General features: G+C 37.0%; 1 protein-coding gene across 4 annotated transcripts in view; it reads left to right on the top strand.

The window, feature by feature from the left end:
- LOC136887288 (E3 ubiquitin-protein ligase LRSAM1) overlaps positions 1-23430 on the top strand; it is a 687439-nt gene that overhangs the window by 419749 nt on the left and 244260 nt on the right. For all 4 annotated transcript variants that reach the window (XM_067159790.2, XM_067159791.2, XM_067159789.2 and 1 more), the window contains one exon: positions 12825-12924. In XM_067159790.2, coding sequence (XP_067015891.2) covers positions 12825-12924 — 100 coding nt within the window. The remainder of the gene's footprint in view (positions 1-12824; positions 12925-23430) is intronic.

Below are 23430 nucleotides of genomic sequence, written 5' to 3'. Positions count from 1 at the left end.
GCCTACTGCGCGGTCACAATCGATTTGGGGAGTTTTAGTTACAATGACAGACTCTTTTCCTACTCTCAGACAGATTACAGTTGAGGAGTTTTTATTATAATAGCAGGCAACTTCCCTACCACCAGTCAAAATTGAGTTGTGCAGTTATCATTATAATGACAGTCCCTTTTTACTGCTGCCAGCCAGCTTACTGCCAGTCACACAGAATTAGTGAGTTTCCATGAAAATAGCAGGCCACTATGCCTAATGCTAGTCAAATTTTAGATTGGAACATTTGTTTATAATGGCGGGCACCCTGGCCTAGAGCCAAACACAATGGGGTAGGGGACTTTCGAACAAAACTGCATGATCCCTTGCCTTCTGCAAGACAAATCGAGAAGTGAATTATTCATTAAAATGGTAGGTCCACCTTACTAATGCCAGTTAAAAAGGAGTTGGAGAAGGACCCCATTCCTACTGCCAGCAATCAAAGTCGGTGTAGGGAGTACTGATTACAATAGCAGACACACCCTTTCTCGATCGTTACAAATCAACATCAATGAATATATATAGATGGACATACGAAAGTATATGCATGTTTACAATATTGCAGACCTTCATTTACAGATTAACTGCTGCTAAACGATACGTCATATTGACAAAGGATTGTACAGTAAGGCGCAGTATTTAGCAATCTAAATGGCTGGTCCTATGATATTTTCTCGCATCTCATCTATTCATGGGTCAGATTGAATCAGAAACGTTGAATAGGTTGAAATTTATGTAAGATTATCTTGCATTGCATTACTTTTCGGATAATTATGTGACATAGCATTTGGCTCACATATGGGTACTGGGTGGGCCAATGTTCATGTAGAGTTTGATCATACTATCTTTCCTGTAAGTGACTGGAAGTATCAATTATATAGGTAAAGAGTCCAAATTTACTTAAAATCGAGAAATAGAGAAGAATCTAACATATAAGCGATACAGATAACGACAAAAAGACCAAGGTTGAAGATCACTCCTAATTCAACGAAGATTGTGCCATCCGTTATGTGATAGGACTTCCCATTTATCCCACGAAATACCTTGAAACGAAGGTCTGCACCATCATTAAAATTGCTTCCATATTTCGATATTCTTTGGGGATAAAAAATGAAACAATTAAAGATCTGTGAAGTTTTTCATTCGTTACAGGCTGAAACGTATAATTTTGCCAAATTTCAATTTTCTTGCTTGTCTGGCAGATTATACTGCAATTTGGATTTTGGGTGAGGGGGTAAAAATTATGACTTTCAGGAAATTAAACCAAAAAATATGCAGACGATCATTATTACCCCTCAAACGGGTATCTGTACAAAAATTTCACCAAAATAGTCAATGTACAGGCACACACAGTCGTTACGATTTTATTTATATAGATAGATAAGGAATCTGCTCCACGTACAACACATTTTGGCTACGTCCGCTGGACTTAACCTAAAAAACCAACCTTCATGGTATCTCACTTATTAATCCTCCTGTCGAAAAATTCACATGAGAACAAAAGTTTTACAAATGGATTTCCATTAAGGATTGTAGATTTTGATTAATTTCGGTTGTGCATATTTTGAGGAAGTGCAAAATCATGGTTCCGGTTTTGGATAAACCCCCAGTAAATTTAGGTATTCAGAAATAATATTGGCCCTAAAACTTACACAAGAACAGGTGGATTCTAAATATCAAGTTTGGTAGAAATATATTCAGTAGTTTTAAAGTTATAAAAACTCATAAATCAAACTGACAAACAGACACCAAAGTTAAGAAATATGCAGATGGTCACTATTACAACTGAAACTGATAACTGTATGGAAATTCCGCCAAAATAGCCAATGTATAGACAGACGGTCATCGTGATTATATTTATATAGATGACAGGTAAGCATGGGCACGTTTGAAAGTGCAAACCTTCATTTCGAGATTTACTGCTCCTAAACGGTACATCATACCAACAAACGGTTTGCACCCTCAGACGTCCCTTTTATCGCTCTACATGTTTGGTGTTAAAACATTTTCTCGTATCTCACATATTTATGTGTTCTATTGAGTTACGATATTTGAATGGGGTGAAATTTGGGTACATTTTATCATTTTACATTATTTTTCACATACTTATGTGGAAGCGAGAATCATGAAATTGGGTTTGCATATAGCCATTTGTCATGTCAACGTGCGTGCCAAATTTGATGACTCTACCTTTCCTATAAGTGTGTCAAACTAAGTAATACACGTGTAAAAAGCACAACTTTTACGAACCATCGAAATATACAGCCAAATCTGCCCTATAAGGGAGAGAGAGACAGACGACAAAATATCACAGGACCAAAGTTGTAGATCACTCGAAATTGAACGGAGATCGTGCCATCCGTTTTGTGATAGGACTTACCGTTTAGCCGCGAAATACCTCAAAATGAAGGTCTGCACCGTCATTAGATTGCCTATATTTCGATATTATTCGGCATAAAAAGTGAAATATTTAAAGATCTTGGAAGTTTTCCGTAGGTTACCGGCTAAAACGTATAAATTTGCTTAATTTCAATTATTCAGTTCGTGTGGCAGATTGTGAGTCAATCTTGATTTTGGGCGAGGTGGGGGGGTAAAATTTAGGACTTCCAGGAAACTATAGCTAAAAAATATGCAGGTGGTCATTATTACCCCTTAAACGGAAAGCTGTACGAAAATTTCGCCAAAATAGTCAATGCACAGACACACGGTCGTTACGATATGATTTATCTAGATAGATAAGGAATCTGCTCCACGTATAACACCTTTTGGGCTATGTCCGCTAGACTTAGCCTGAAAACCGACCTTACATGTTATCTCCCTTATTAATCCTCCCGTTGAAAAATGCACATGAGAAAAAGAAATTAGAATTGGATTTCCAAACAATTTGATCGATTTCCAGTCAGGTTGGTCTTGTACTTTATATATTGTGGGAGAGTAAAAATCACCATTTCGGTCCCCTGTAAAACCCCAGTCCATTCCAGGAATTTGAAATGGTATAAACGTTAAAACCTACCCTTGGACGGGTGGATGATAAATATAAATTTTGGTTCAAATATCTTTAGTATTTTTCAAGTTGTAAGAAATACGCTTTACGCGCACCCGCTCTTGTGTTAAGTCCGGTGGGACTTGTACCGAAAAACGGTCCGTTAATGATATCTCCATTATTAATCCTGGTATCGAAATGATGCACATGAGAAAAAAAGGTTTAGAAATTAATTTCCATTAAGGTAGGTAGATTTCCATTAAGTTTGGTTGTGTATATTTTGAGGGAGTGCAAAATCACAGTTTCGGTTTCGTATAAACCCCCAATTAGTTCATGGATTTAGAAACAATATTTGCCCTAAAACCTACATAAGGACAGGTGGATTGTAAATATGAAGTTTGGTGGAAATATATCCAGTAGTTTTCAAGTTATAGACCGACCGACCGACAAGTTTGGTTCAAATATCTTCAGTAGTTTTCAAGTTGTAAGAAATGCGCTTTACACGCACCCGCTCTTGCATTAAGTCCGTTGGGATTTGTACCGAAAAACTTTCCGTTAATGATATCTCCCTTGTTAAAAATCCTATTATCGAAATGATGCATATGAGAAAAAAAAGTTTAGAAATTAATTTTCATTAAGGCAGGTTGATTTCCATTAAGTTCGGTTGTGTATACTTTCCTTCATAGTTTCCTTCACCACAATAAACACCCCCCCCCCGCTGTTGTAATTGGGTAACATTCGACTCATGAGTTCAGAACTTCCCTGGAACCCAGATCCTTGTACATAGATCTTGATTTAAAGATCTGGATTTTCTGGCAAGTTTCCCTGTATATCCAGTTTAGTGGTATGGGTTTCCTTAAGTGCAGATTAGTTTGCAAATCTCTGTTGATAATTGTAGCAATTTGTTTACAGAGAGTTGCTTTTCCATTACCATTCAGATGTAACCCATTCCTAGTGAACATTTGCCTGCCAAGACCTAAAGTATTTACTACATAGACATTTCTAAAACTCTTACATAATCTCTTGATTTTTATATTTACATCATGTAAAGCTTTGTTCACACATGAGTCCTCTAAAAGGTCATACCTGGGTGGCACATTAACTACAATTACTTTTGAGTCAGGTAGTTTGGAAATCTTACCTCTAAGGGTCGTAATTAGTTCCTCACCTTCATTTGCAGCAATATCATTTGTACCACTAACAATCACCACATAATTGTCCTTCTCTAACACAACTTGAAAGGACGTCTTCAGTTTTGGCACCGGGTTTTATTAGTCCTAAAACCTCAGAGTCTGGATTCTGATGGCAGAACTGTTTGTAGAAGCAGAAGTTACTGGACTGGAAGTTGAAGTCCCTTCAATCATTTCTGAACTGCAGGAGTTAGACCCCTCCAACACAAATTTGCCTCCTCCTCCTCCTCCTCCTCCTCCTCCTCCTCCTCTATTTCAGCTTGGTGAGAAGCCTCTCAAACACCAAGTGCCACTTCCATGGATGTGTTTGTTATAGAACTGAAAAAAATGAACAACATAATAATGCAATTCTTGTAAATTGGAGCTACATTTTAGTCTGCACACAAGCCTTCTGTTTAAGAAATTGTTAGTTTCAATAATTATTTTAGTAAGATGATTGTTAGGTTATATTATATTATATTATATTATATTATATTATATTATATTATATTATATTATATTATATTATATTATATTATATTATATTATATTACTTGCAGTTATATCTGATACATTAATGAACAGATGGGTAGAACTTGTGGCCTACAGACTGAATCTTCCCCTCACTCTTTCACAATTGGAAAACTGGTCTGTAGTGTAGGCCTACTTTTAAAAATAAATATTACAGAATAGTACCTTCTTCCAGCAATGAAGGGTTCCAGAAAGGTGAGGGCATTGAAGTAGACCCATTCTTTGTTTTCTGTACAGCAGATCCTGGGAGGAGAGGGAGGATGTTATCTCTCCAAGTTCGTTACCCAGCCCTCAGAATTTGTCATATTTTGGCACTACTTTTTCCTGAAACAATGAATTAGAATATTGTGACAAAGAAAATATACATGTAGTACTTATGGCATACACTTATTTGTCATTAAAGCGAACAATGGTGTTCATTTCATAAGGTACGAGATGGAGGTTAGGAAAGCACTGTTTATGTTTTCCAAACATTTCTTCAATTAAGTCATAAGAATGATAATTACTACTTCTCCTAGTGTAATTTTTTTTTACCAATCTATTCCGTATAATATATTTTATCAATAATCAATCTAAGATAACACTACTCATAACATAATCATAATAAATCTAAAAATTACATACCAGTTTTCGTCCCAATTCTCGACGGTATAGAATGCCATACAAAATTCACGGTCTCCCTATTACTATATCCAGGGAGTCTAGGATTATACAACACTTTTTTCGTACTCTATAGGCAAATTAATGTTTCAATATCATCAACAGACCACTATGTTATGTCCACCATTATCGAACAACTGCGACTGAAAAACGGACATGTTTGTTTTCATAAACCAGTCGATCTTCATCGCTCGTAGTTAATTGCTGACGATCAATGCTGTGTGACTGGTACCACTGCCCTCTGTAGGTTTGTTTCCTTAGTTGGTTGATCGCATTCGTTCGATCAATCCTGTGTGACAGCCCCCTTAGACTCAGGAAGCGTGAGTTCCATTATTTCCAAAGAGTGGTATTCTAAATTAAAAGCCTGTTGTAAATTTCCAGACTATTGTTTCTCTTCCATTAAATGTGTTTTGGCAAACTCATCACCATTGGAAATTTTAGGCTTCCTTTTTGCTAAAGTTTGCATTTCAAAATTTACCTGGAAAGTTAAGTTATTTGTAGCCAAACAATTGTCTTGCCCTGTAATACTGGGGGCCAATTTTATGTCTCATACAGGTCTTGTGCTCAACATTCAGAGCAAGTCATGCACCTTCAAGTTTCCTATTAACGGTAATATTCCCCTTTTGAAATGTAATTATGTGTCATTTTCATCTATTTCGCCTACCCAGATCTTAGGCATCTGCCTGAAGATCAGGCTGAAATTATTAGAAGGTTTTGTCAGTCTTTCCCTGACGTATTTTCAGATACTCTTGGTGAACACGGACCTTATTGAATATAAGATTGAGCTAACAGATTCTATTCCAGTTAGGTTTTCTCCTTATAGACTATCGCCACCTAAAATGAAGGATCTTAAAGAAATCGTCGATCATATGTTGAGGGATGGTATCATTCGACCTTCCAAGTCGGCATATTCATCACCCATTTTTCTTGTACCGAAACCTCAAAGTGGTTTCAGGCCTGCGATTGATTACAGGGCTTTGAACCGTAAGGTTGTGTTATAGTCTGTGCCCCTTCCAGATTTTCATTCTTGTTTTTCATGGTTTCGCAAAGCTAAGTTCTTTACCATCTTAGACATTAACCAGGTATGTAATCAAATTTCTCTAGTGGAAGAATCCAAACATCTAAAGGCTTTTGCCACTGATTGGAATCTGTATAAATACAACCGTGTGCCTTTCGGGCTCCCCACATGTGCAGCTGTCCATACTAGACTGTTGGATAGGGTCTTCTCTGACATCAAATTCGAATATCTGTATCATTACCTCAATGATGTTGTCGTGTTTTCAGAGACCTTCGAAGAACACTTGGATCATCTGGAGGAAGTTCTCAATCGCCTTTGGAAGCTGGGTTGACTGTTAAATTATCTAAGGTAGCTTTTGCTAAGCCTTCTATGTCGTTCTTAGGGCACATTGTGTCGCCTGATGGTCTTTTTATTGACCATTCCAGAACACAGGCTGTTCGTGACTTCAAACCCCCTAAGGACATTAAAGGAATTGTTAGATTTATAGGCATGGTGAATTTATTCAGGAAATTTATTCCTAACTTCGCTAACAGGGCGGTGCCCCTGAACCTGCTGCATAGAAAAGGCGTCAAATTTGAATGGGGGCTGTCGCAGGAAGCCGCATTTGAAGACCTTAAATTAGTTCTTTGTAATGTCCCTGTATTAGCTATGCCAGATTTCTCCAAGAAATTCATTGTCCAAATGGATGCCTCTTCATCTGCTGTTGCTGCTGTCCTTCTTCACAAAACAGAACTCGTAGGGCGGCCCATCGCCTATGCATCTAGGACTTTATCGACTCAAGAAGTCAAGTATGCTGTCTATGAATTAGAGGGTTTGGCAGTCTTGTTTACCCTGGACAAGTTCTGCCTTTATCTGGAACATGTCAAATTTGAATTAGAGGCGACATCCAAGCCTTAAGTTGTGTATTAGCTAGGCTTCATACTGGACGTATCGCCCGATGGGCTGTCAGGATCTCAGCATTCCAATTTGATGTACGACACATTAGGGGATCAGAAAATGTAGTTGCTAATGGACTAAGCATCATATTTTCTAGTGATGTTGAGACCAGTGAACTGGAAGACAGTTCTTCTCTTCCCACACCCATACCTTCTAGTATTAATGCTATTTTGATGAATGCCCCTATGCTATTCTGTGACATTTAAGAAATATCAACGAGAAGATCCAGTGCTGACTCCGATAATGGAAACCCTTTCTTCTGGGGAACATGTTGTCCCTTATGTGTTGAGGAACGGGGTTTTGTGTTGCCCTTCGAGGCATGATAAGAAGATGAAAGTTGTGGTTCCAACCGTTCTTGTGCCAATAATCTTCAAATACCATCAAGAGACCCCATTAGGGAGGCATTTAGGCATCTTCAAAACAAAAGAAAAAATCAGACAGATGTTTATCAGCAGCTGATAAGTTCACTTGCATACACACCAGCGTCAGTGGGTAGGGTCTGACACATCCCACTCTGATGAGTCTAGTGTCAGACCTAAGACGAAACGCTGGTTAATAGAGCAAACGCCTGAAATGTACAGAATATTCTCAATCATTCTAGTGCCTATTACCATTCTGGAAGTTACATTGTGTTTCACAATTATGGATTTAAAATACAGGTAAGAGTAAATTATATAATATTAATTTACAGGTATTTACATTAATGGAACTGATATAAATTTCTATGTACAACACATGTTTCATGACATAACCTCACACACAATGCGATCACATTGTGATAATAATACAAATACTAACTGGATGTAACCCTTCATAGCTATACATACAAACAATAACAATAATGACCATAATCGTAAAATAATAATAATAATAATAATAATAATAATAATAATAACAACAACAATAATAATAATTCAAGCTCGATATTTGCATTAGTTACCCATGGGTGAGAGAATATTGTTTTCAAGTTATAACTGTTTATCACCCTTGTGTCAGGATTTGGCTTGGTTTATTAATGAAGTGAAGGTACATTATGGGGATCTCTGTAAGTACCTAGGTGTTAATATAAGGAAAGATCTTCATTGGGGTAATCACATAAACAGGATTGTAAATAAAGGTTACACACTGGGCGAGTTCGCCATGCAGTTAGAATTGCGCATTTGTGAGCTTGCATCCAGGAGATAGTGGGTTCGAAGCCCACTGTCGGCAGCCCTTAAGATGGTTTTCCATGGTTTCCCATTTTCACACCAGGCAAATGCTGGGGCTGTACCTTAATTAAGGCCATAGCAGCTTCCTTCCGATTCCTAGGCTTATCCCATCATCGCCATAAGACCTATCTGTGTTGGTGCGACGTAAAACAAATAGGAAAAAGAGTTACAGATTTCTTCACATGGTTATATGGGTATTTATGGGTTGTAGTAAGGAAGTAATGGAGGGGGCATATAATTCTCTGGTAAGACCCCAATTAGAGTATGGTTCCATTGTATGGGACCCTTAGCAGAATTACTTGATTCAGGAACTGGAAATAAATCCAAGGAAAAGCAGCTTGATTAGTTCTGGGCGATTTCTGATGAAAGAGTAGTATTACCAAAATGTTGCAAAATTTGGGCTGGGAAAACTTGGGATTTAGGAGACAAGCTGCTTGACTAAGTGGTATGTTCTGAGCTGTCAGTGCAAACATTAGTAGATGAATAAGTTTGAGTTGTGTTTTTAAAAGTAGCAAAAATCACAATATAAAGTTGAAGTTAGAATTCAAGAGGACAGACTGGGGTAAATATTTATAAGAAGAGGAGTTAGGGATTGGAATAATTTACCAAGGGAGATGTTTGATAAATTTTTAAAATTCTTTGAAATGATTTAAGAAAAGACTAGATAAACATAGATAAACAACAAATGGGGAATCTGCCACATGGGTGACTGCCCTAACTGCAGATCTTAGTGGTCGGTCGGTCGGTTTACAAATATATCCCAATTTGTCTGCTTGAATTCAACTTTTATCTTAATACTTTATCTTTCCTACTTTTAAAAACTCCATTCAAGCTTATTTGTCTATTAATGTCATTCCATGGCAGCTCTGCTCTGACAACTCGGAACATACTGCTTAATAGAGCAGTTCATTCAGCCTAAGTTTGCAACATTTTTGTAACACTACTCATTTGTAGTTGGTCCGTTATTGGACATTATAAATTTTCCAGTCAACTCATTCCTGGTTGCCAGTGTTTTACCCCAGTGTGCTAAAGGGCTCATACATCAAGCATACAATTACAATACTGATCCTCAACTTATTTATTCTTCTTCTCTTCAAGATTTAAAAACTTTCAAAACATAGTGCTACAGTCACATGTGTTATACTGCTCCACACGAACTTACATATGGCTAATAAGATAGAGTTTGAGGAATGTTCTACCATTCAACTCTATCTTATTAGTTAAACGTCAACATGGAAATGAAGATCATAACCTACCACTTACGTTTGGCAAGGATTACAAGATTGATCCTCGAGCTATTTATTCTTCTCTTACCAGGCGAGTTGGCTGTGCGGTTAGGAGCGCGCAGCTGTGAGCTCGCATCCAGGAGATACTGGGTTTGAACCTCACTGTCAGCAACCCTGAAGATGGTTTTCCGTGGTTTCCCCATTTTCATACCAGGCAAATGCTGGGGTTGTACCTTAATTAAGGCCACGGCCGCTTCCTTCCCATTCCTAGGCCTTTCCTGTCCCATCATCGCCATAAGACCTATCTGTGTCTGTGTGACGTAAAGCAAATAGCAAAAAAAAATAATAATAATAATAATTCTTCTCTTCAAGATTATAAAAACTTTTAAAACACAGTGCTACAGTCACATGTGTCATACTGCTCTACAAGAACTTACGTCTGGTGAAAAAACTATATCTTCTACATTACTGGTTATTTATCTGTGCCTTGTTTATTCTGTTTTTCAGCCATCGGCTGATGATGACTCTGAATTTGGAATACTATTATAGTTGGTATGTTATTGGACATCATAAATTTACCAGCTAACTCATTTCTGGTTGCCAGTGTTTCGCCCCAGTATGCTAAGTTGGTATTGGTATTATAAATATGCTCATTCGAAACAAATATGTCAGGTTCTCTTTGGGAATACGCATCTTTATAATCTGAATTTGGAGTTGAAACCTGTACCGTTTCAACTAGTGATGTAACCTTACATTACTAATTTTACATGTACTGAAAAGGTGGAACCTTATATAATTTTATTAATTTTAAAAGGACAAGCAGTCGATATATCATCCGCCTGGTCTGCCGTGAATTTTGGCTTATTGTTCTGTTACTGATGAATGCATCATTGCATTGCACCTTTTATGTGCCTTTCTCACTACAAGTAAAGCCATTAGTAGATGACAGCGGCAATACACTGAAACCTCTCGTTGTCAAAAGCTACAATACCCATATGGGCAATGTTGACAAGAGTGATCGTATGGCCAGTAGTTACAGTATTCCCATCAAACATGGAAGAGGACCAAGAAAATATTTTTCCAACTGCTAAACGTTGTTTTCTTTAATGCCCTCACCATTCACTCGTCCTGGGAGCAAGCTGTGTCCCAAAGAATTTCATAAGGTACTAATAAATGCTTCTTGAGACATGAACCCAGATCTACTGTCCACTCACCATGGAAGACCAGTGGAGGACTGTACGTCTATCTCTCTCACCATGATGCAAAGTGTTGCATACATTGGCCTATCAGGATACATCGTGCTGATGAAAGGAGTGCTAGGAGAAGGAGAATGCAACAAGGTAGAATTTCCATTATGTGGCATACAGTATAGTATTATGCGTGTACCCTTGTTTCAAGATCTTCCACACGAAAAGCAATTATGCATACCTTCTCACGTTCTAGATTGTGAAACCTTTTGTTTATTTGAATTATGCTTTTATACTTCCTGAAGTGCCGTTTGTTAAGAATAAAATATCTCGGTACCTCATTGTACTGTCTTCACCTCTGCAAATCGAAATGACTCAGCATGGTCTATATTTGTCTCATTGCGACAGATGATTTGTTTCTTGTCATTAACCTAGGTTTACCATGGAACATATACTCATTCCATATCTAATGTGTGATTTAGAAATTCTTTTGTTTCATTTCAAATGTGTCCTTATATGCGTACTGTGTGTATGTGAAATTCCGATGTAAATAAATTCTCACAGCATTTATAATCTCTTCTAATAAGTGTTAGGAAAATGAGTTGCTATTGTCGGATTCCCTACTCTATATGGAATAACCCAGTCTTTGTTAGCAGTTGTTCATTCACATTCTCTAATTTCTAAGGGAATTTTGGTAAAAGAGTGAAGATTATTATGCTTCGAGAGATAGGAATTCCATTTGAATGAGTGCACAGAGCTTGCTGATAGTCAGGCCGTGGGCTGTAATAGCACACATATGTAAGTATGATAAAGGTTAATTTGACTACCCCAATGAAGATCCTTCCTTATATTAACACCTAGGTACGTACAGTGAACCCCATGAGGTGATTTCACCCACAACACAGTGATTAAAACTGAGTTTCATCTCACTTTTCACCACATTTACGATCAACTATTCTCTGCTCTCCATTTCACAACATTGTTAAGGTCTCTTTGCAGTCACTCAAAATCCTGTAACTTATTTACTATTCTATACAGTATAACATCATCCACAATCCAAGTAAAATTCAATTTACAACCTTAAATTAGATCAAACCTCTCCTTTCTCTTACTAGAAGCAAAGAAAATTTATCAAAATTTCTGTGTGATTCCACCATTGCTTTTATAAATTAAAGATTCCAAACTTGGTCTCAGTTAAAGTAAGAAGTAACTTCATTCAAGACTAATAGATATTCATAAAGTGGCTCATTGCACATTTTGTATGTGTTTTAATAAATCTTCTAAAGAACTGATGTGCTGTAATCTTCGGAGCTTTTGATATGCTTCTAGTACTTAATATTGAGATTTCCAGCTCAATTTATATTCTTCTAATTGAATTTTGTCTGTGTTCAGCTACAAAATGTCACGTTATCAGTCTGAAGTTGGTTGTATTGAAAGTGGGAATTATGAATCAATTTGAATATTACTTCATATATTTCTTTTAATAACTGAAGCCATCTTGTTTTCAGTTTTGAGTCAGTTAATTTTGAACTGTTACATTCTTCAGTCTGCCAAAACTAACTTGATAACTTGATAACTTGATAAGTGATAAATTTATAAACTACCTGAAAAAGCAGCATTCTATGCTTGAATGGAGAGAAGATAGGACTTCATTAAGATAAGTTCCAGATTTCAAGTTCCTAAGTATTTAAACAGAAATAAACATAATACTGTTACAAATGTTTCTTTTTTGCAGTAAGTTTATACATTAGTTTTGTCAGACTGAAGAAACTAACAGTTATATTTTTTATAGATCTTCAAAGTTTGAGACATGTATGAATTTTAAGTTTCAAAATGAACATTCAATCATTACTTAAAAGAATCTTTTTCACCTTTATAGATGCAATGGAGACTCTACTTGAAGAAGAGTGTCAGCGAGAAAGGAAATTGCGAGAATATGAAGAAGGAAGATGGCGATCAACGAGAACACTTCTTGATCAGTGAGTATGTCATAATGTTAATTACATTGCTGTGAATTTTATCACAGTTCCATTAACATGATAGTTGAATGACATTGTTGCTAACTTCTCACCTAGGTGACTAAAGTTTGAATATTGGGTAATGCAAGTAAGGTTTTTGAACTAGAAACTGAGCTATGGTTCAGATCCTTCATAAAACTTATTTTCCATATGTTGTTACTCCAAACTAGCTCTCGTAGTTTCATTAGCCACACCTCAGATAAGAAATATTGATTTAGCTATAGTAATTCCCAAAACTCAAAACTGTTGTCACAAATAATTGATATTTGAAGCTTTAAGACCTCCCTTTGACACTGTAAGTAATCAGCACCAACTGACTTCATTCTGCCAGAATTGCACCCAGATTACATATAAACAATGCACCGCTCTTACATGTATAAACTGGTCCACCGATTATGGTAAGATTTTGACCATTAGAAAACTTAATTCTTCCAAGTTATTATAGATTATATACAATCACCTAGCTTATCAGGGAAGCAGGAATTTTAAAAATGTGGGACAAGTTATAAAAACTGCATGTCCTGAACCCTTAAAAGTGAACACACTGCCTAAACTATCATATTATAGGTACAGCAAAATGATATGGGGAAACATTTGTACCTTTTAATGAAATGAATTCAGTATCAGCATACACTTACCTTCAATCAATATCAATCACTACTGATCTGCATTTAGTGCAGTCGCCCAGGTGGCAGATTCCCTATCTGTTGTTTTCCTAGCCTTTTCTTAAATGATTGCCAAGAAATTGGAAATTTATTGAATATCTGCCTTGGTAAGTTATTCCAGTCCCTAACTCCCCATCCTATAAACAAATATTTACCTCAATTTGTCCTCTTGAATTCCAACTTTATCTTCATATTGTGATCTTTCCTACTTTTGAAGACACCACCCAAACTTATTCGTCTACTGATGTCCTCCCACGCCATCTTTCCACTGACAGCTCGGAATGTACCACTTACATGTAATAAATATCATTTTTGGCCCGTAAATAACTTACTGTTATTATTCCAATGTACCACTTAGTCGAGCAGCTCGTCTCCTTTCTCCCAAGTCTTCCCAGCCCAAACTTTGCAACATTTTTGTAACGCTACTCTTTTGTCAGAAATCTCCCAGAACAAATCGAGCTCCTTTTCTTTGGAATTTTTCCAGTTCCTGAATCAAGTAATCCTGGTGAGGGTCCCATACACTGGAACCATACTCTAGTTGGGGTCTCACCAGAGACAAATATGCTCTCTCCTTTACATCCTTACTACAACCTCTAAATACCCTCATAACCATGTGCAGAAATCTGTACCCTTTATTTACAATTGTATTTATGTGATTACCCCAATGAAGATCTTTCCTTATATTAATACCTAGGTATTTACAATGATCCCCAAAGGGAACCTTCACCCCATCAACGCAGTCATTAAAACTGAGAGGACTTTTCCTATTTGTGAAACTCACAACCCGACTTTTATCCCCGTATATCATCATACCATTATACCTACTGTCCATCTCACAACATTATCGAGGTCATTTTGCAGTTGCTCACAGTCTTGTAACTTATTTATTACGCTGTACAGAATAACATCATATGCGAAAAGCCTTATCTCTGATTCCACTTCTTTACACATATCATTGATATATATAAGAAAACATAAAGGTCCAATAATACTGCCTTGAGGGATTCCCCTCTTGATTATTACAGGGTCAGATAAAGCTTCACCTACTCTAATTCTCTGAGTTCTATTTTCTAGAAACATAGCCACCCATTCATCACTCTTTTGTCAAGTCCAATTGCACTCATTTTTGCCAGTAGTCTCCCATGATCTACCCTATCAAATGCCTTAGACAGGTAAATCGCAATACAGTCCAATTGACCTCCTGAATCCAGAATATCTACTATAGCTTGTTGGAATCCTACAAGTTGGGCTTCAGTGGAATAACCTTTCCTAAATCCAAACTGCCTTCTATCAAACCAGTTATTAATTTTGCAAACATGCCTTATATAATCAGAAAGAATGCTTTCCCAAATCTTACATACAATGCATGTCAAACTGGCTGGCCTGTAATTTTCAGCTTTATGTCTATCACCCTTTCCTTTATATACAGGGGCTACTAGAGCAACTCTCCATTCATTTAGTAAAGTTCCTTCATGCAAACAATAATCAAACAAGTTCTTCAGATATGATACTATATTCCAACCCATTATCTTTAGTATATCCCCTGAAACCTTATAAATTCCAGCTGCTTTTCTAGTTTTCAACTTTTGTATCTTACTGTAAATGTCATTGCTCTCATAGGTAAATTTTAATACTTCTTTAGTATTAGTCACCTCCTCTATCTGGACATTATCCTTGTAACCAACAATGTTTACATACTGCTGACTGAATACTTCTGCCTTTTGAAGATCCTCGCATACACACTCCCCTTGTTCATTAATGATTCCTGGAATGTCCTTCTTGGAACCTGTTTCTGCCTTAAAGTACCTATACATACTCTTCCATTTTTCACTAAAATTTTTATGGCCACCAATTATGCTTGGCATCATGTTATCCTTAGCTGACTTCTTTGCTAGATTCAATTTCCTAGTAAGTTCCTTCAATTTCTCCTTACGTCCACAGATATTTCTAACTCTGTTTCTTTCCAACCTGCACCTCCTTCTTAGTCTCTTTACTTCCCTGCTATAATATAGTGGATCTTTACCATTCCTTACCACCTTTAAAGGTACAAACCTATTTTCACATTCATCAACAATTGCTTTACGTCCATCCCAGAGTCTGTTTACATTTTTATTTACCGTTTTCCACCGATCATAGTTATTTATTAAAAACTCCCTCATGCCTGTTTTATCAGCCATATGGTACTGCCTAATAGTCCTAATTTTAATATCTTCCTTTCTTTCACATTTATTTTTAATTACCACAAAAACAGCTTTGTGATCACTAATACCATCCATTACTTCGGTTTCTCTATAGAGCTCATATGGTTTTACCAGCACCACATCCAGAATATTCTTCCCTCTAGTTGGTTCCATTACTTTCTGAATCAGGTGCCCTTCCCATAATAACTTATTTGTTATTTGTTGGTCATGCTTCCTGTCATTCGCATTACGTTCCCAATTGACATTTGATAAATTGAGATCACACGCTACAATCATGTTCTTTTCCTTATTGTTTACCACATAGCTGATATCTTATTAAATAATTCTGAATCAGCATCTGCACTACCCTTTCCTGGTCTGTACACTCCAAAGACATCAAGTTGCCTATTATCTTTAGAGATGAGCCTTATCCCTAGAATTTCTTGTTTGTCATCTTTAACTTTTTCGTAGCTTACAAATTCTTCTTTCACCAGAATGAATATTCCCCCTCCTACCATTTCTATTCTGTCTATATGATACACCCTCCAGTTCCGTGAGAAAATTTCTGCATCCATTATATCATTTTTCAGCCATGATTCAACTCCTATTACAATATCTTGTATATATCTATTAATATTTAGAAATTTCATGATCCGTATTGAAGTGGGATTACAATATTTAAAAATTAAGAGGGTTCCTCCTATTCAATACAAAGATATTTATTAATGTGAAAGAATCACATATCGTTCAAATGAGGGTATTGTATTGAATAGGAGGAACCCTCTTAATTTTTAAATATTGTAAGTATATATCTATTAAATTACTTAATTCTATTCCTTTCTTTACAATACTTGTACAGTTGAGCACTAACAGTTTTATGTCATCCGTACTTGATTTCCAGTTCCCTGTTCCCTTAACACCGCTCCCTAGGCCACCCTGTCTCGCTGAGTGTACCTCCCTATAACCCTTCCAAACAAATTTCCTAACGTATATGTACCACTGTGGTTTAAGTGAAGGCCATCTGAGCTCAGGTCCCTATCTCCTACCCACCCATTAGGATCTAGAAATTTCACTCCCAGTTTGCCACATACCTTCAACAGATAACTTGCAATGAGCATGTTTAAGGTTGCGTTTTTTGTTTGTTTGTGGTTTACAAATAGTAAAATATATAGAAGAGACCAATATAGTAAAAATCTCCACGATGTAATGACAATGAACCACACAGTTAGCAATAGAATTTAATAACAGTAATATTAAAGATTAGAAACACATATCATGTATCTCATTAGGAAGTGTTAAAGCAAACAACACACCCACTTTTTTTGTGGCTGAATTAACTCATTTATTTCATGGCCATGCTCATACTGACAAGCTTCATATAGTGTTATATGGAATCTCACTGCCAGCAGCCCTGAAGATGGTTTTTGATGGTTTCCCATTTTCACACCAGGCAAATGTTGGGCAGCTGTACCTTAATCAAGGCCATGGCCAATTCCTTCCTGTTCCTAGACATTTCCTGTCCCATCATTGCCATAAGTCCTATCTGTGTTGGTGCAACCATAAAAAGAGTAATTGTGTTGCATGTTGCTCTAAGGTACTACTCTTTTATGAAAGGATATCACATACAGGCTAGTATTGATTGAAATTTACATCAAACTAGAACACCATAACTGGCTAATGTCTTCCCCACCATTTCGCATCTACACTCATATCATTTACTTCTCAATTTGGAAAGTCATAATTTGCATCAATGTTGATGCTTTTGTTTATGATTGTTTATTAATGGGTCAATGGGCAAATGGTTAGTGTGCTGGCCTTTGGTCACAGGGGTCCTGCGTTCGATTCCTGGCAAGGTCGGGAATTTTAACCATCATTGGTTAATTTTGCTGGCACGGGGGCTGGGTCTATGCCTTGCCTTCATCATCATTTCATCCTCATCATGACACGCAGGTCACCTACGGGCATCAACTCAAAAGACCTGCACCTGGCGAGCCAAACATTTCCTCGGACATTCCTGGCACTAAAAGCCGTACGCCATTTCATTTCAATGGTCTGTATTCTGTTGTGATGATGATTACAGTTATTTTGTAATGAAGCATTTTTGTAATTATACGAACGGGATTTTTAGTATGAAAAGTCTTGTTCCTGTAGCTCTGATTCCATGTAAATAGAGCCTGAGGTCTTGTTCCTATGAATGCAATATCAACAGTCACATAAAACGACAAGCTTCAAGATTCAATTTATTCATGTTATGAGTATTTATTGATACTTAACTTGGATTGGATTCTGTTGTAACCTTAATTACAATCTCACTATGTATTGAAACATGAATGCCCATACTTTAGCTTAGTGGGAAGCATGGATTAACGCCAAGGCGTGTACAGTTCATGCTCAGAGAGTATAAGAGAGAAGGGTAGTGCAATGAGTTCATCTTTAAAGTGGAACTTGCAGTTTATTCAAGAAAACAGAGAAATTATATCATCTTTACAGATGAATGGTTTGAATGTCCTCAAAGATGTGGAGAAGGTGTCATCCATTGGATCGTCCCTTGGCATCGGCATCATCCCATGTCGTCGGCATCATCCTATGTCGTCGGCGTCGTCCCACGGCAGTTGTCAACCCTCGATGTTGAAGGAGGCTTGAACCTGGGGCGATCATCTGGTGATAGTGCAGCGTGGAATAATTGATTAGCTTTGTATTCCACTAAAGTCCCATGAAGGGAGTAGAGAAATGTAAAAGGTTTGCACAGAATGTCAATAGAACCTGATACAACACTTCTCCACTGCACTGCAAGTTGTGACGAGACACTGTTTATTAGCCGAACAAATTCCACTGTAAATGGTGTTAGACGCACATTACTTTTGGAAAAAGAAATGGATTCAAAATCACAGTTCTGTGAAAATAATAGAAATTAACACTGTTCATGAACTAGTCACTGGTGAACTCAAACAAAAAATAATCTGAAACTTTCTGAGATTCAACTGTATACAACTTCACTTAATCTCAGCGCAAAGAAGAAAAATAAATTGAGTCCTACGGGCACAGTCTTTCGTACTGTTTGTAATGAGTACGGAGAAGCAAATGCAATGATCTCGCACACACACACACATATGGAAATATATTGAAGTTTCTATGAAGACAGTAAGGGAACAGTTTGTGACTTAACACGCAGTCTCGCGAAAAAGAACCAAGTTCCATTAAGCCACAGTCTTAATTTTAAAAAATCACATAGTTTCTCAGAAATAAATTCTCCACTAAGGCACAGTTTTACAAGTCTTAACACAACTTCTCGGCGATAAATGTAGACGCAGTCTTTCATGAGGGGGAATTAACATAGTCCCTTGAAAAGAAATGTCGGCACAGTCTTAGGAAAGAAAATGTTAGCACAGTTCCATGAAGTGAATTAACACAGTCTTTTGAAAATAAAGTTGCCACAGTCTTATGAAAAGAAATGTCAACACAGTATTTCACAAAGTGGATTGACACAGTCTTTGAAAAGAAAGGTTGGCACTGTCATTTATGAAACAAATTAACACTGTCCTTTGAAAAGAAATGTACTTTCACTAGGGCACAGTTTCACGAAATAACGTAATACAGTCTCTTGAAGAGGAAACAATGTTTCACTAAAGCACAGTCTTTACGCCCTAAGTTCTTTAAGCACAGTTTCAAAAATATCTAGCGAATGCTGACAGAGCATTCCCGTTTCAGTATGTTGTTCTTTATTTTTTTTTTTTTTTCCTGACTGCTTATACTTCTGTTGTTGCCCCTTGTTAATGGTTTCTATGTTGTTACAAGGTTTTTAACAGTTATATTGTTATAAAGTAAATAGTATTGCCTTCATACACTTTTGTTCAATGAGCTTTATCACTACCAGTGTCAATACCACTAAGTAATACTTCCCACACAAAGAAAACACATTAAGGCATCTTCATGAAATGGGAGAGAATAGGAAACTTGACTGACTGAAAATAATACAGCTACTTCTTGTAGATGTGCTACAGGCAACTGTTTTGAAAGGAATTGTCATGTAAGGTATGCAGATGCTTGAATTAAAGCATTTTTAGCTAACGTCAAGCACAGAGCGCCATGTTCATTTGTTTTCAAAAAATTCAGGTATTTCAAGCTCAAAGCAGGGTAATACCAATATTGGTATTATAAATTTACTCATTCAGGACAAATATTTCAGGTTCCCTATGGGAATCAACATTCATATCATCAAAGCTGGATGTCGAGTGTTGAGCATTCTGACATGCTTTGCAGACACAAAGGTGATGTGACTCACACTGAAGCCAGAGAAATCAGCGTGGCATGCACTGAGAGACTTGACGAACTGAGGTCTAGAGCACACAGCATTGGTGTTTATTACTAAGCATTAGGAATAGATCCACATTCTATTATGATGGTACTGTTGACCATTCTCATCATAGAGATATCCAAAGAGAACTGATGGATAAAGGATGCGATAAATGCAACTCAAAAAATTGATTGACAAACCAAATGGGTTTTGCTCCACCTGTTGTTGTATCCACAAAGACGCACACAAAATGCTGTCAGTTGGTAAACTTATTTATTTCACTTTAACTTCACATAAACATACACATAACCTTAATCACTCCTGTCACAAACAAAATATACACATCAATAACCCACCATTTTAACAACTGCCAATCACTAAGCACACACCACATGGAAATTTCAACCTTAAAACACAGTTGAAACACTTGACTGCTGACAACATGTCGGTTCAACACAACACTTGGTCACAAGTATATTCCTGTTACACCATAACTCCAACTAAACAGTAACTAACTCTATCATCAAGACCATTCGGGATGTTTCATGTTTCACAATTCTGTAGTAGATTATAAATCATTAATATAGGTAAAAATAAACATATAATATTAATCACAGGTTCGTGCATTAACGAAACTCATATAAATATCTATATACAGCAAGTGTTTCATGACATAACCTCACAAATAATGCAATTGTAAACTAATAATGATACTAATAGGTGGATGTATATCACAAATAATAATAATAATAATAATAATAATAATAATAATAATAATAATAATAATAATAATAATTTGAGATCGATACTTGCAATATTTACCCATGGGTGAGAGAATATTATTTTCAAGTTATATCAGTTTATCACACTTGCATCACTTTGACAAACTTGCCATCCAGCAATGTGAGAACTACAACAATCACAGACTTTTTAACAGGCGTACATACATTATCCATACCCTTTTCTTAAACAACAGCTTCTTTTCAATGATTTACAATCTATCATCATTGCTCTTACCCAGGAGGCAGATTCGCTATCAGTTGCTTTCCTACTATTTTCTTAAATTATTTCAAAGTACAGTAGAAGTCCGATATAGTGAGTACGGCATATAACGAGAACCCCGTTATAACAGCAATTTTTGTCTGTCCCTTCAAAATTCCTATATTAAACCAAGCATTACCCTTTGGTTACAGCGAGAGCCCTATCACTGACGCATCCGTTATTACGAGCGGTTAAGCGCGTGCTATTTTATCCGTTACCGATATTTATGCACCCCCGCGATTATATTGCATGCGATCGATTACCTTCGTTATCGTTTTCTTGCTATGTCCATTAGCGAGTTCTCTCGTCGACATTCGAAGGTGATGTCAGACTCGATTAGTAGTACCCGTCGACTGCTGTTCCGTAAAGAAAATTCGAAATGAAAGAGAACTTCATTTCATAGTAGATGCGTAAATAACATGTCCGTTAACAGTTGTTAACTCATTAAAAGTAAAGGCTGAATAAACGATCGCTTACCAGTAGGCCTAATTTTAATGCTAGATACTGCAATGAAGATATGGCAGAAGGCATCATTGATTTCAGAGATTAGTATGTATTTTCTCGCGTCTGTTAAGTTACGGAAAGGCTATTATAATGTAAATTTATAGCTACTGGCTCTTGAACTATGTTTTCATCTTACATAGAGTACAGTTAGGTTAGGATAGGTGACGCTGTTTGAATAAGAAAACTGAAACGTTTGCCACAAAATGCGATCGATCATCTTCGGTACAGTATAGTTTTCTTGCTATGTGCATTTGCAAGCTCTCATCAACATTCAAAGACGATACCCGTCGACTGCTGTTCTCTAATGAAAATTCAAAACGAAAGGGGATAACACTTTTTTGTAATAAATGCTTATATAATGTATTTTCTTGCGTCTGGTTAAATTTCAGAAAGGCTATTCCCATGTAAAATTTTACCGAGGAGGTTATCATTTCTCTACATTCAGCGTTGATATGTTTTTATGATACATATACGGCTAGGTTAGGTGACGCCATGTGAAGAAGAATACTGAAATGTTTCCCACAGGAGCCTCTGGAATGATACCGTATTCCTCCGAGTCCAAGACGACATTTTATTCTCAGAATCTCATGTGAAAAAGCAAGTGTCGTCTTGCATTTGCGGCCTAACAGTAATCAATACCACTGGCAACTACAGCAGTAACCACGCTGCTTTTATTTCACCCCCGCGTGCGAGCGCACACAAAACACGTCAATAAACGACCGCCTCTTTATTTTACACCGTTAGCCGCGGCAACTGGTTGTATAGTGCCTATGTGTTACGTCACTGGATTTCGGGAAATAGTTAAGTGAGAATGAAGTTCTGTTAGCCTCTACAAAAACATTTCTCAAATCTGCGGAATGGCATAAACACATGCGAACATGGTCGGAAGTAAGTACGAGGTGCTGTAACAGTAGGCCTAAAACTAATCATGATCGGGGCGTAGGCCTAGGTATTGAATTAAGGAATAAGTTCCAGGTCCTTGAATCAATTACCGCTAGTGAAGAAGAATATGTAAAGATTAATAACATTCCAGCCATTACAAGGAAGCCTGCACTGGGGTTGAAGAAGAAAAAATGTAAGGTAGTTGTGTACGGGGATAGCCATGGTCGGGGTATTGCTGTCGAACTTGGTGATATGCTACCGGAGACTGAAGTTGTAGGTTTTGTCAAGCCAGGTGCTCTGTTCAAAGAGGTTCTTCAGTCAGATATGGAAGAGATGGGAACACTTAATGAGAATGACTACGTGGTTATTATGGCAGGGACGAATGATATTGCCAGAAATGAAGCATCAAATATGATTTCTGGGGTGAAGAAAGCACTTTGCAAATTAAAGACCACCAATGTAATATTATGTAATATTCCACATCGACATGATTTAATTGAATGGTCTTGTGTAAATAAGTTAGTTGATGATACAAACAGGCGGCTACAGAAAATTGTCAAATGCTTTCGAAATACAGAAATAATTGATATGAGCAATATGGATCGAGGATATTTCACAAATCATGGCATGCATCTTAGCAGAAGAGGGAAAAAGCAGCTATGTAATATGATAAGAAAGAAAATACAACAGACTTCAGGAACAGCTATCACAACCAATGCCATACCACTGCTGTTCGATAAAGATGAGGAAGTTGCAGAACATTTGCAGGTAATGAAAGTAAGAAGAGTTGAGGAAGTAGTTGAGGTGAGTGCTACCACTAAAGAAGGATGCCTAGGAGAACATCAGCTGAAAGGGATTAATGTGATTCTACCACAATCATCAGAGACAGCAATACCAGAAA

Source organism: Anabrus simplex, chromosome 1 (assembly GCF_040414725.1).
Source record: "Anabrus simplex isolate iqAnaSimp1 chromosome 1, ASM4041472v1, whole genome shotgun sequence".
In the NCBI taxonomy this organism is placed as follows: domain Eukaryota; kingdom Metazoa; phylum Arthropoda; class Insecta; order Orthoptera; family Tettigoniidae; genus Anabrus; species Anabrus simplex.
This window is presented reverse-complemented; position numbering and strand designations above follow the sequence as displayed.